The 14,917-nt window shown below is 44.1% G+C and overlaps 1 protein-coding gene across 1 annotated transcript in view; it reads right to left on the reverse strand.

The window, feature by feature from the left end:
* The window catches only part of LOC110198340 (uncharacterized), a 174,901-nt gene that overhangs the window by 11,676 nt on the left and 148,308 nt on the right, over positions 1-14,917 (reverse strand). Inside the window, 4 exon segments of the mRNA XM_078151725.1 lie at positions 3,515-3,704; positions 10,828-11,030; positions 14,377-14,520; positions 14,523-14,560. Of these exon segments, the coding sequence (XP_078007851.1) occupies positions 3,515-3,704; positions 10,828-11,030; positions 14,377-14,520; positions 14,523-14,560 (575 nt within the window).

Genomic DNA, 14,917 nt, shown 5'->3' on the forward strand with positions numbered 1-14,917 from the left:
CTGTAGTCCAGTCCCGTGACTGGAGGGTTTCCTGAGCTCTGGGCAGTAATAGATCAATGGCTTTCAGTAAGGTCGAGGGGATATGGGCTGTTGATATTCATGTAATATACTTTCTCATTTGATTCCCATGATAACACCTGCAATATTATGGCAGCTATCCTTCACCTCTTTTTTACAGAGAAGGAAACTCATGTTTGGAAAGACTGAATGATTTGTCCAGTATTATACCAAGGACTTAAACCCAAGTCTTTTTTTTTCTTTTTTACTCCAAACTCAATGTTCTTCCTATTCTACTATTCATCACGAAATCAAATTAACTTGAGTCTGGACCATATGATAACTGAGGAGGTGGGGTGTGTTTGGTGGGCTGGTAGGGCAGGGACCTGAATGTTGAAAAGGAACCCAAACAGACCTACTAGCACATACCTAGAGTGTGTGCCAACACCTGGGCGACATACTAATGTCCACACCCACCTATAGACACTTCTTGAGAAAATATCTCCCACTTCTGGGCCTTTGCACTGATTTTCTCCCATACCTGCAACGCCTTCTCACCTATGCCTCCCAGAATCCCCAGTTTCCTTCAAGACTCAGCTCTGACCTCTGTGGGTCATCTGTCTTGGTCCCCTCCCTCCTGCCAGCTACCAAAACCTTTTCTCAGCTTATCTTCCACTTACCCTGTCTGTATCCAATATATACACCTGCCTATCCGTAGACATTTTATAGCGCCTATTAGAATGTAAGTTCCTTAAGGTGTGGGGACTAATTTTGCTTTCTCTTTGTCCCCCAAGGAGTTAGCACAGCTTGACACGTAGTAAAAAGCACCTAATCAGTGCTTAATGTTTGAATGAACCAGAAAGTATCTTTCAGGAGAACTTGCCTTTCTAATTTTAGCACATTTGAGTCTGGACCATATGATAACTGAGGAGGTGTGGGGTATATTTGGTGAGCTGGTAGGGCAGGGATCTGAATGTGGGAAAGGGGCCCAAACAGACCTACAACACACACCTTGTGTGTGGCAACACCTGGGTGACTTACTAATGACTTACTCCCCACCAAGAACACCACACTCCCCCCATACTGGCCTTTTTATTCTTCCTCATATGAAATTCAATCTCTTGATTCTGTATCTTTGCACAGTCCATCCCCTTGCCCCCATTCCTGAAATGCACCTCTTCCTTAGCATCTCTGGTTTTTTCAATGTTCAGCGCAAGTGCCACATTCTGTATAAGGCTTTTCCTGGTCCCTCCAACTGCTAGGGCCTTCCCCCCTAAATTCTCTTTTGATACACGTATATGTCATCTTCCCCAGCTAGAATGTGAACTCCTATGTGGCCCCTTCAGGCCATGAACCACACCCCTGCACTTGTTGAAGATCCAGATTGCAGAACCTGAGGTTATAGGAGAGAGCAAAGTCATAGAGAAATCCCTAAGATGAAAGGATTCCAAGGAAAAACACTTCTTTATCTGCCAGACATGAATGTATATCATATCTAATCTTAGGTCAGTCTAAATGCACCCTCTCTTCTTCCACCCCAGGTGCAATTTCTCAGATGTGGTCATATGATGGAAATGCTTGACTGGATTTCTTTTAGGGACTTAATGTGTCTGGAAGTATTTGATTTAAAGAAAGACAACTTGGGACATGATCACCGTCTTCAGATATCTGGAGGGCTGTCATGGAGGAGGATTAGGCTCATTCTGCACAGCTGTTGAAGACACAGCCAGGATTCAGTGGGTGGAGTTGCCAAGAGGGAACAGTAAAGTCTAGCTATAGGCTCATGAGATCATAGGGCAGAGCAGGAAGATGCCTTATGAATCATCTTGTCTAGGCCCTTCATTGTACAGATGAGAAACTGAGGCCCTTGAGACGTAAACGACTTGGCCAGACTCACAGAAATACTGTAATTAATGACTGCGTCCAACAGTGTGATAGGATGCTGACCCCTTCTTTGCTTTTCCTGAACATGCCATTACCATAGTTCAGGCCCTTATCACTCTGGCCTGGATTATTCTGATTCCTAATTGATCTCCCTTCTCCAATTTTTATCCTCCTCACAGCTGACAAAGTGATATTCCTAATGCCTTTGTAGATATTTTGTATTTATTTATATTATATCATACCTGTCACTTCCCCCATGAAATGTAAGTACCCTGAGGACAGGGACTACTTTGTTTTGTCTTTGTATGCCAGTGCCTAGCACATGTTCGCCTCCCTGATTTTTTTTTTTGACTAGGTAGAAGAGGCCATTGTTTTCCTCATTTCTTACCCAGCCTTAATCACTAGATGGGCATGGCAAGTCAAACTAAGACCTGGGAAAGACCTCAGCTTAAAAAGGCTAAGGTCTCCCACTGCATGGGGCCCTCTCCAGTTGTCCTGATCTATATCTTGCCACTGGGCTCAAAAGGAGAGAGTGAGGCTGATGAATCTGCACCACCCTCCCTCACTTAAATCCAATCCACTTGCAAGTCATGGCACCATGTTGCTGATGTCATGGTCCTCTTCAAGAATGAAGGACAAACAACAACAATAGCCTAGCACATAGTACATTATTACTAAATTTTTGTGGATGAATTAACTGTAGTGAGCTCCTCATCATTGGAACTGCACAAGATGTGACTAGATCACTGCCTACCTGCTGAAGATGCTGTGGAGATTACTGCATTAGTAGAAAGGTTGAACTAGAAATTAGAGGTGGCAAATGCATAGCCTGCAGCCCCCAGAATTCCCAAGTGTGGCCAGGGACCAGATTAAAGTGGAATTGGGAAATATTTAACAAAATAAATCAAAATACAATGCAACATAGATAATGTTAGTTTGTGGTTTTCTAAGTCAGTAGGCACTGCATTTGATACCACTGAACTAAGTGACTTCTAACATCTCTTCCAGCTCTGAGGTTATATGATTCTGTTCAATCTCCAATATTTCCCTTACTTTGTCTGTCTTAGATTTGGTTGTTTCGTTACATCAGTCAAGTCTGACTCTTTGAGACTCCATTTGGGGTTTTCTTAGCAAAGATACTGGAGGGGTTTGCCATTTCCTCCTCTGGTTCATTTTATAGTTGAGGAAAGTGAGGCAAACAGGGTTAAGTGATTTACCCAGGGTCCCACAGCTAGTAAGTGCCTGAGGCCAGATTTGAACTCGGGAAGATAAATCTTCTTGACTGTAGGCCCAGTTCTCTATCTACTATGCCACCTAACTGCTCAGCTTAGATTATAATTACAGATTATATGTCTTAGATTATAAACCACAAAGGGTGGATAGCTTTATCTGTGGCATTCTTTCCATATAAATCCCAGTGCAATAGACGATTATGATTTTGTGATAATAGTAATGATGTTCACAGTCTGTCACAAAATTATGAAAGAAGGCAACCAGACCTTTGTCGTGCCTCTAGGAGTCATAGGGCCCAACTTAAGAAATCCAAAACCCCATTAATAGAAGTAAAGATTTGAGAACGCTAGGCTAGAGACAAAGATATCTTGGCTCCAGTGATGCTGAAGTGAAGACTTACCATGATTCCAGCCATCCAGTGTCATACTACAGAGATCAGACTGAATGTCGCAGGAGACCATAGCACCATTCTCACTGGATAATTCTATTTTATGAACTTCTTTTCTCCCATTGGCCCTGACCTTGGCAGGTAGCAGATCCAAGCTCGGACAATTCTCTTCCATCAAGGAAGAATCATATATCTTGTAGACCTATGATTTGGACAAAGGAATAGAAAAGAACACCTTTAGAATTGGGGTGTCTAACGGAGGATGAAATGGGGAGGAGAGCCTTCAAAGGAGGCAGAATGCTAGCCCTACTAACAGAAAAAGGGCCTTCGGATAGCAGCCACACACATTAATGCCCAACTGTGAATTGGTTCGGCCCTTCTGGGAAACAATTTGGTAAGACTTCCAAAAAATCCCTAAACTGTGCGTACCTTCTAACTCAGTGATGCCGCTATTGTACCTCCAAGAATCCAGGAACGAGGGAAAAGACCCAGAGGTACAAAAATACTTAGAGTAGTTCTTTTTGCAGTGGCAAGGAGCTAGAAACTAAGAGGGGGCATCCCTTGGGGAATGGCAGAACAAATTATATTAATATAATGGAATACTGTTGTGCTGTGAGAAATGATGAAAGTGATATTTAAAATAAAAAATACTATACAATGTAGATACTGTTGTTTGTGATTTTCTGAGTCAATATGTATTGAACTAAGCATTCGATGCCACTGAAGTAAGTGACTTCTAAGCTGTCTTCCAACTCCGAGGTAAAAAGATCAAAGAAACCTGAGAAAACTTGTATGAACAGATGCAGAGTGAAGTGAACAGAGCCAAGTGAAAAACTTGCATAAGGACATTGTGAAGACAACCTTAAAAGACTTGAGATATTTTACCAGTTGCAATGACTGACCATTGTTCCGGAGGACCACTGATGAAGCGTAATACCATCTTTCTCTCCTGCAAGAGTGTTAACGGATTCGAGATACAGGATGAAACATACATTTTGGCACACGGACAACGAGGGAATTTGTTTTGCTTGACTACACAGATTTGTTATGAGGTTTTCTTTTTCTTTTTTTAAATTGGGGTGGGGAGCTTGGAAGGGAAAGAAAATACTATAAATACTTGTTAATTAAAAATAAAATAAAAAACAGCAGCCACAGCTGCTATCCAGGGAACGGTATAGATATGTCTCTAGGGGGATGGCTTGTTGGTATTGTTTGGGGTTCTGCAGTGATGTGGGTAATTATGTTTTCAGCAGCAGCAGCCGTTTGAGATGAGGTCCGAAGAGATTCGTATGGGAAATGTTCATTACAGGAAATGTTCAAGAACAGTCCAACATTAGCCTGGTTAATGTTCAAGGATCAATACACAACAGAGAATCAGATGTGTAATCACACCTTTGCAAATCTCCTTAAGTGTATGATTACCACTGAACAACAAATATTATCCAGCCTCTAGTTAAGGCCTTCAGTATTAAATATTAGGTCAGAGCTGTAACTAGTGCAGGACAAACGTGGCTTTGTTCCAAGGTACTGACATGGAGGGAGTGTATTTCCTCCCCACAGTGACTATTATCCCCACAATGAACAGTCCTCCACTATGTCTCCTTGGCCCATTTGGACTGTCTTCTCTGCTTTAGCCTGTACTACCCCAGACTTTTGTTCCCCAGGTGAAAGAATTCCTAATTATGGCTCTGCATTAGTGATTACAGATGTATGATGAATAGTCATCCACAAAGCATCTTTTGCCTACCCACACCCTGGCAGCTCTTGCCTTGGCTTTCCTATAATAGATTTTATGCTAAGTGGTCCTAGCATCTGATGAATGCTTTCTAATAAGTCAAAGGTGAAAGATGATGCTTGCTTCCAGAATATCCCTCCTACATCTGCCACATTCCTTCATGTTTACATCTCCAAGTCACAGAGCCTTGAGCTCTAGGTAGTGAGGGTGGGTGCCTGTTAAAAAGATTAGGATAGGAGGAGTTATCATTCTTTTCCAGTGCCCTCAGTGCTAAGGTTAATGCCCATCTACCCTAATTTTGTATGTACCTATTTGTAAACATGTCTACTCTTGAAGGCAGGAAGTTTTTTTTTCCCCATTAATATCTCCAGGGTAAGGCAGCTAGATGGTGCTAGGGGGCCAATAGGATAGATCTCCGGGCCTGGAGTCAGGAGGACATGGGTTCAAATTCAGCCTCAGACACTTACTAGCTGTGCAACCCTGGGCAAGTCACTTAACCCTGTTTGCCTCAGTTTCCCCATCTGTAAAATGAACTGGAGAAGGAAATAGCAAACCACTCCAGCATCTTTGCCTAGAAAACCCCAGATGGGGTCACAAAGAGTCAGATGTGACTGAAACGACTAAACAACAACAAAAATTCCCCAGGGCTTAGCATAGTGCCCGGAACATAGTAAGCGCTTAACAAATGCTTACTAATTGACTGATCACAGATTTAAAACTAGAAGTTACCTCAGAGGCCATTTACTCCAACTTTCTCATAGATGAGGAGAGTGAGGCCCAAGGGGGTTACATAGGCAGTGGGTGGCAGGGACAGAATTAGGATCTAGGTCCTCAGCCTCTAGTACTGATAATTTTTTTTCCACTGTACTATGATCTAGTACATTCTCAGTTATCCACATCTGATTAGCTGTAGTAATTTTTCTCTCTTCCAATTGGGTTCCACCCTCACTGCCCAACATAGCCTTAGATTGTTCGCCCCTCCCTTCCACCCCCCCATAATGGTTGATGTGTGCCAGAGAACGTAAACTCATTTTAATGTTGGCCTCAGCCAAAGAGGAGACAATAAATACTTGTTATGAAGGCAAACTGGCAACATCCCAAAGTCAAATACTCTATAAATTACTTTTGGATTATCTGCTGTTTTGGATTATGCTGGATCTTTGCCCTCTCTGGGAATGGGGCCCAATAGGTGTGATCAGAGGCAAATTAACGGGTTCTAAGGGAGGAAACATGCCAGAGGGGGAAGGGGTATATTCAAAGCCATCATCCAAAAATACAAACAGAGTTCACTTTCACACAGGTCACTCAGTCCAGCAGCGCTGGCTTCTTTAAAAGGATTGGCCAGTCTTTACAAGGGAGTTGGGAGCAATGAGTAGTGTCTCACACTTCACCCAACAGCCTGAGCCCTCTTCTCTTTACTGTGCCAGCATCACAGTATGGCCAGAAACCATATCCCAGCCTCTATTCCTTGTGTCTCAACACCTCACTGGAACTTGAGGCCGTAGCTTGGGGGATTCCATTGATGGAGAATCTCTGCCCTAGGGTCACAGGATCACAGTTAGAACTGGAAGGGACTTTAAGATTCCAACTCCTGCATTTTACCAATGAGGAAACTGAGGCACTAAAAAGTTGAATGACTTGCCTGTGGTCATACAGCTAGTGTCTAAGGAGGGATTTGGGCATAGGTCTTAATGATTCTAAGGTCGTTGTACTATCCAGTACACAAAACTGCTTAAATTCTCCTGCATGCTCAGCATACCTTGGCTCCCATGTTTCTTTGGGCTTGTAACAGAATGAAGAAGTCCCCAATGCCTCCTTGAATCTAGAATCTTTCCCCTGCCTGCCCATGATTAGCAAGGAGTAGACCAAGACTGATTATATATCATTTGCAAGTCAAGGTGGCCCGGTCACAAAGGCTGGTAGAACATAAAGTTGATGCACAGTGAAGACATTAACCTTATCTCATAGCCATTAGGCTTTCAATTTTTTTTTTAACCACCTGAGTGATGGGGTGGGTTCCTATCGTGAACCAATTTTTCCAAAATCTATTAGTACATAGCCTGGGGGGGGAGGGGAGAAATAGATCAGATAGATCTGATTACCCTATACCCAAGGTCTTGGAGGTGAGGGGGCATATGGAATGGGAATATCTAGTGGTAACAAATAGAATTTGCATGATTACCCATAGAATACCCTGAAAATCAGCCTGGGCATCCTCTAACCCAGGCAGCTATCAATCATAGGAAGGGTCCTACAGTATATGGGGCGAGTGCAGGGTAAATTAGGGACAGAGGCTATAATTCATGTAAAAAGTGCATATTTTGGGTGGGTAAGTAAACTGCATTTTTATATCAAAATTCCCTGGTGACGCAATAGTAGGATGTGTCTGACTCTTAATGGGGTTTTCTCGGTAAAAATACTGGAGTGGTTTGCCATTTCCTTCTTCAGCTCATTTTACAGATAAGGAAACTGAGGCAAATGGGGATTATGCCCAGGATCATACAACTAGTAAGTATCTAAGGCCAGATTTGAACTCAGGAAGATGAGTCTTCCTGACTTCAGCCCTGGTACTCTACCCACTGTACCATCTAGCTGCTCCTATATGTTGCTAATTTAATGTGTATGCTATATTAATCCCGTGTATGCTATCTTATGCATTCAAAAACATCAGCACTGTGCCTGGCACATAGTAGGTGCTTAATGTTTATAGATTAATCATTCTAGGAGGGGTCACTGGGCTTCACCAGACTAGCAAAGGGGTCACTGACCCCAATAAAGGTTAAGAATCCTTGCTTATAGAAGCAAAAGGTCTGGTTTCAAATCTTGCCCCTAACACTTAATAGCTGTGTGCTTCGAGTAAGTCATTTAATTTCTTTTTTTCTGGTGAGTCAATGGGGTTAAGTGACTTGCCCAGGGTCACACAGCTAGTAAGTATTATATGTCTGAGTTCATATTTGAACTCAGGTCCTCCTGACTCCAGGGCCGGTGCTCTATCCACTGCACCGCCTAGCTGCCCCTAAGTCATTTAATTTCCCCAGGCCTCATTGTCCTTATCTATAAAATGAGGAAGTTGAAGTCGACAAGCGTTTAAGTACTTACTGTATAATAAGCATTGTATTAAGTGTGGGAATATAGGGAGGGAAAGCCCCAAAAAGGCAAAATTAGACGGTCTCTGGGTCCTTTCCAGCTTGGAATCTGTGATCCTAAGATTTTACAGCTCTGGGATGGGGACAGGTCCAGCATCACCATTACCTAGGGGAGCCAGCAAGTGTTGCAACAAGCTTTTTTGCTTTCCCAATGGGTCCTTGGCCCAGGCTGAAGAGAGGCCGTAAGTATGGAGGGCTATAAACAGTTTTCACTGAGCCAGAAACTCTGGGAGGTCCTTTGCCCACCTGGTGAGGGAATCTGGGGGGCAGGCAGGCAAGCAGGGCAGCTGATTCTACCTGCTTCTGGAGCCAATCACTGGCTTCTAGTGAGGTTTCAAAAGTTCCCAGAATATAAACCAGCTTTGTGGGGGTGCTGAGCCAACTCTTACAGCTCATAAGCCACTGGCTGGAGGCCTTTTAAGATGCACAGACTCACACAGAGATGGAGGAGGAGGGGGATTTGTTTAAAGTAGTAATAGGAGGCAAAACTGTGAGATTCCTCCTTCCACCCATCCCCCGCAGGAACTTGCCTGGGGAAACAGGGTAGAGGTAGGGGTCTAAGCCACCACCCAAAAATATTACCAGAATGTTGTTCTGAGGTCGAAAAGCAGTCCACAGAGGTAAGCAGTCCAGAGTTAGACTAGAATCCATGGAAGTAAGGGTTCTTAAGCATGAACTTATTTTTGAAAAATATTTTGATAGTTGTAGTTCAATATATTTGGTTTCTTTTGTAATTCTACATGTTTTACCATATGCATTTAAAAATATTCTGAGAAGGGGTCCCTAAGCTTCGCCAGACTGGCAAAGAAGTCTGTGACCCCCCCAAAAGTTGAAACCCCTTCTCTTAGAGGGAATCCAAAGCAAGGGGCCCAGAAGTCATAGGATCATAGATTCATAGCTGGAAAGGTGCTCAGAGCCCAACCCCCCTGATTTTGAAGATAAGGAAAATGAAGCTAAAAACATGAAGTACCATAGGATCTCACAGGCAATAAGAGGCAAAGTTGGGATTCGAACCCAGGTCCTCTGCTGCCATATCCCATGCCCTTTCCCTTCCTTGTGCCAAGGAGGAAGAAAAAGAAAAGGCTCCCAGGGATGGGTTTTTCCTCATACAACTTCCTCCCTGGTGGCAGCATTTAAGCCCTGCTCCTTCCATGATCAGCTGAGTTATCCTCATCGTGAGACCAGATATCTGTGTCACCATTTTACGTGAGGAGTTAATGAACAGCCTTTCAAGAGTGATATTCTAAAGATTCTGACCCTGCTAATTCTCGAGTGTCATGGGGCAGATGGTGGGGATGTGGTCTTTGCAGAGGAAGGTTATTATACCATTTCTCATTAAGGACGGGACACTATCAGGAAGGGCTCTTTTAAGTGGTAGGCAAAGGGACTCATGGCAGTCATAGTCATTGTATTATTACTAAAAAGCCTCCTTTGGTCTGCATGCCAGTCCCCATTCTACTCGGGGTAATGAAGAGTTGGAAGTATGGTTGAGTCTTCCAGTAGGGGTCATAACTATACATCTCCCCCATCAATAAATCAACCACCACATTGGGTGTAAGCCTCAGGATACAACTTGGGGCTAGAGAGCATGTTGCAAAGGAAAGAACACTAAATCTTGAGTTCTAGAACCCAGTTCTGCCACTTTTTCATTACGACCTTGAGTAAGTCACTTCAATCAATCTGTCGATCACTTCTCTGGACCCCAGCTTCCTCATCAATTAAGGGAGTTGGCCCAGAGGGCCTCTGAGAGCCCTTTCAGCTCTCTGAAGTTCATTCATACATAATTGTTCATATGTTGTCTCTCCCATTAGACTGTGGACTCCTTGAGGGGGTGGATTGTTTTGCCTTTCTTTGCATCCCTGAGTACTTAGCCCAGTACCTGGTACATGGCAGATACTTAAATAAATAGTTATTGATTTGATGGCTTGATGTAAGTCTGTTTCAGTGTTAGATCTTTGATTCTTTGAGAAGCGGGAGCAGGACATGGTTACCATGGGAGAAATATACAGTTAGGATAGCTAGATGCAAAAAAGGTAATCCTATAGGCAACTAGGTGGCACAGTGGATAGAGTACTGGGCCTGGAGTCAGCAAGACTCAGCTTCATGAGTTCTAATCTGGCTTCAGACACTTACTAGCTGTGTGACCCTGGGCAAGTCACTTAACCCCATTTGCTTTAGTTTCCTCATCTGTAAAATGAGCTGGAGGAGGAAATGGCAAACCACTCCAGTTTCTTTGCCAAGAAAACCCCAAATGGGGTCATGAAGAGTAGGACACAACTGAAAAATGACTGAACAATCTTATAATCACACACAATCTCTCTTTCTCTCTCTCTTCTCATTGAGAAGCGGGAGCAGGGCATGGTTACCAGGGGGGGAAATATGCAGTTAGGTCTGAAACACCAATTTGCCCCTGGAACCTTCTTTCTCCCCCCATCTTCTCTTACCTTAAGCCCTGGATAGATGATGAAGGCTGTGTGATTCAGCTCCACATACAGGGATCTAGGTCCTGTGTTTGACTGGTTCAGTAAAAACATGAAGGAGTTGTGAGCAAAGTCTTTGGCGAGCAACAGGCTGCATTTGGAGGTAAGGTCATAGGCCTGTCCATCGAATGTCACCACGTGTCTGTCCCCAATCATCACTGCATGGTCTGGTGGAGAAGAGGCACAAAGCCAGCGTTATGTTCTGGGCACACTCAACTATTAACACTTGAACTTTTAGGTCCTAGGGTGTGACTAGGATAAGGAATCGCCCCTGGGATACGGGTTTGCCCTGTTGATGAGCTCCCCTGGCTACCAGCTGAGCATTTGAGGAAACCTGCAGGGTTTTGCCTCTAAGCCCACAGCCTCACACAGCAGGTAAGAGAACTGCAAAGGACTTTAGAAATCAGAACTTCTCACCTAAACTTTTCTTTTATGGAGAAGGAAATGGGGCTCTCTGCTGAAACCTCACACTGTTTTGGCATCTTACAGCTGACAAAGCACAAAATCTTATTTGATAGATGGTGCAGAATCAACTATGGTTCTTTGGCTTGTAGGTGTCAGATTTCGAGTCATCTGACTGCAAGGACACTATGTTGGGCCCCTTTGCGAGGTCCCTCACCCTCTTACACTCGTGAGGTTCCCCAGAATAGAAAACCCAGGAACACTTAGGGCTTGAAGGTGATTTGACGGTATTTCAAGGATGTGTCCAAATGTTAATCTGGTGCTGACTTCTCTTCTCCCCCTCCCCCTGCCTTCCTGGCTCTGGGTCATTTCAGTCCTTCTTGACAGGAGGGTAGAGGGCAAGGCAAGGAGGGGAAACTGTCTAGGCCATCTATCACCATCCCATGTCAGCAGCTCTGGAGGTTTGGTGAGGAAAGGCTGAGAGGATTTTGGGAGAAGTTACACTTCAGGTCGCTTTTACTGGGCATCTTTTCCTTTTCCCACTACATTAGCAGGCGGACCTGAGGCTCCCTGGAGTAGAACAACCCTGGAAGTTAGCCTTAGGACTATGAACTCTCTTGTCTTGTTCACTAATCATTTCAAGGGCATAATTCTTATCTCCACAATTAAACCAAGCTCTTCCAGGGCAGGGCAGTGAGAGGGGCAGTATGGTTAGGTACTATTGGAAGTCCTGGGTTCAAATTTCACCCCTATAATTTATAACCTGTGTGATCTTGGGCAAGACCCTTACAAATGATAGATTCAGAGCTAAAAGGGACCCTAGATGGGCTTCATTTTACAGATGAAGAAAATGAAGCCCTGGGAGGTTAAACAACTTGCCCAGGGTAACACATTTAGCATCTGAGGTTGGATGAAAACCCAAGTCTTCCTGATTTCGAGTTCAGTACCTTGCCTCTTTCAATCTCTTACTTTAACCTCAGTCAGGCCTCAGTTTCCTCTCCTGTAAAATGAGGGAAGTGGACTCCATGACCTCTAATGTCCTTTCCAGTCTATGATCCTACTATTTATTAGCAATGTGACTTTGAGCAAGTCAATTAACTTCTGCATGCCTCAGTTTTCCACATCTGTACACTAGAAATAATTATACCTAGATCACCTTCATGTTATGAGTAGTAGTAAATGAGCTAATGTATGCAAAGTGGTTCCTAGTGGGTAAATACTATGTAGAATGTGAGCTACTCTTCCCTCCCTCTATCTCCTTCTGCAGTGAGTGGTACAGCTTTATAGCAAGTCACTTGATTTTCCTGGGCCTCAGTTTCTTCATCTGTAGGGCTGGAGTAGATAACTTTTGATGTCCTTCCTAGCTCTAAATCTTCGCTGCTATCCTCTGCCTCTTCAAAAAAAGGAAGGAAAAGAACAGAAACTCAAATAGGGAGTGAATCTAATACACTAATGTAGGCGCTCCATAAATGTGTGCGCCTCAACTTTATGACTGGCCAATCAGAGACGGGCAACACAGCGAGAGGCCCCCTGAGAGAGGTGGTGTCCATTCTCATTTCTGAATCAGTTGGAGCTCCCACATGATGCGGTTACAGTGGTTGAGGTGGAGACAGGGACCATTCATTCTCAAGCAGGAAAATAAAAATCCCAACTCCTCCCTCAAACCAACTGTCCCTGGAGGCACCATTTTCTAAACCTCATTGGTCCTTTTCCCAGGAAGTGGTCTGGCTCGGCTCTTGCTTCTCAATCTGCAGATGGAGATCAATCCCCTGGGCCTGGGGATGGGGGGAAGGGTTAAGTCTGGATTTAATTACCATTCGTTTGGCCTTTCTGACTTCCTGATTTAAAAAAAAAAAAAGCTCTTCTCGGTTCTGTGTATTATATGAGCCCCACCTCCTCCTACCCCTCAACTTCCTTCGGAATCAGAGGGGTCTTTTGGGCTTTTGGAGCCAGCGTACTCCAAGGCTTGGGAGGAGGTCTAGCTGCCGCCCGCTGCTGAGGACTCTACTTTCTCACCCTTTTCATCCCCCCCAACCTTGGCCTTTGGGCCTGTGCAAGAACCCTGTCATTCGTTTAAAGCAAGGCTCCTTAACGTGGGGTCTGTGAGCGCATTATTTTAAAAAATATTTTGATAACTATATTTCAACATAATTGGTCTCTTTTATAATCCTATGGATTTTATTTTAGGCATTTAAAAACATTATTCTGAGAAGGGGTCCATAGATTTCATAGAACTGCAGAACGGTCTGTGAAATGGCAAAGGTTATGAACCCTACTTTAGTGGTTAGTCCAGTTCTGAGAGCTCAAAAAACAACCAGTCCTATTTGTGACTTCAACTCTGTTTCCTTAGAATTTTTTTTTTTAGTGAGGTAATTGGGGTTAAGTGACTTGCCCAGAATCACACAGCTAGTGAGTTTTTAGGTGTCTGAGGTCAGATTTGAACTCAGGTCCTCCTGACTCCAGAACTGGTGCTCTATCTACTGTGCCACCTAGCTGCCCCTAGAAATTGTTTTTTTCAACACTATGCTTATCTAGCCCCAAATCACACAGAGGCCTGCCCAGTTAGGGCAAGCCTCTCCAAACCAGAGAGTCAATATGGCATATGGAAGACCCAGATACAAATTTTGCCTCAGACATGTACTAGATGCAACTATGGAAAAGTTACATAAGTTTTCTGTGCCTCAGTCTCGTCTGTAAAAATAAAGGGGTTGGATTCAATGGTCTTTAAGGCTCTAAATTCATGGTCTTATGAACTTTGGGGCCTGGGAGTCAGAAGGTCTGGGTTCTCTTCTAGGGCACATTTCATGTCTCTGGGCCTTAGGTTTCCTCCCCTGTAAAATGAGGAGGATTCAGTTTTCTCCTCTATCAAATGAGGGGATTGGACTTGAAGTTATTTCCTAAAGTTCTCAGCTTTAGGTCTGTGAGCCTTTAAGTTTGTGGCTTTGCTGTTATGTCTCCAGACACATTACTTACCATCTTTACCCCCCCCCCCATTGATCACTGCTGACTTTTTCCTTAAAGGGCCAGGATAAATGGGGTAGAAGGGGATGGGAAAAGCCTCCCCAAAACCCTTGAGAAACCAAGGAAGGGGGAAGATGGGGAGGGTCTTACGTTCAAAGGGGTTCTCCAGCAGCCGATGTTTGATCCGGTAGTACTCCGCCAGGAGGTTGATGCCATACAGCTCACGGAGGGGCTGTAGCAACTTCTCTTCGATGAGATAGTTGGTTACCTTGGCCAAGTCCATTGGCTGATCCCTCCTGGCAGCACTGGAAGCCTTACCACCACAGAGCAGTTCCTGGAGGGGACACACAGAGATCCCTGAGATGGGGATCAGGACCTGCCTGAATCAGAATCAGAGGTTCATAGAACCTAAAAGTTGGAAGGGACCTCTGAAATCTTTCAGTCCAATCCATACCTGAATGGGAATCACCTCTACAAAATCCCCGCCAAGCAAACCTGCAACTTCTACCTGAAGATTTCTAGTGGTGGGAGAGAGACAGTTAAGTGATTCAGTGGACTGGAGTCAAGGGGACCTGAGTTCAAATCCAGCCTCCGACACTTACTAGCTGTGGAACCCTGGGCAAGTCACTTAACCTCAGTTTGCCCCTGTTTCTTCAGGGCTATTATCAATTTCCTCTGCTATAAAATGGGG

This window comes from Phascolarctos cinereus, unplaced genomic scaffold, assembly GCF_003287225.1.
Source record: "Phascolarctos cinereus isolate Bilbo 61053 unplaced genomic scaffold, phaCin_HiC Scaffold_4;HRSCAF=312, whole genome shotgun sequence".
In the NCBI taxonomy this organism is placed as follows: domain Eukaryota; kingdom Metazoa; phylum Chordata; class Mammalia; order Diprotodontia; family Phascolarctidae; genus Phascolarctos; species Phascolarctos cinereus.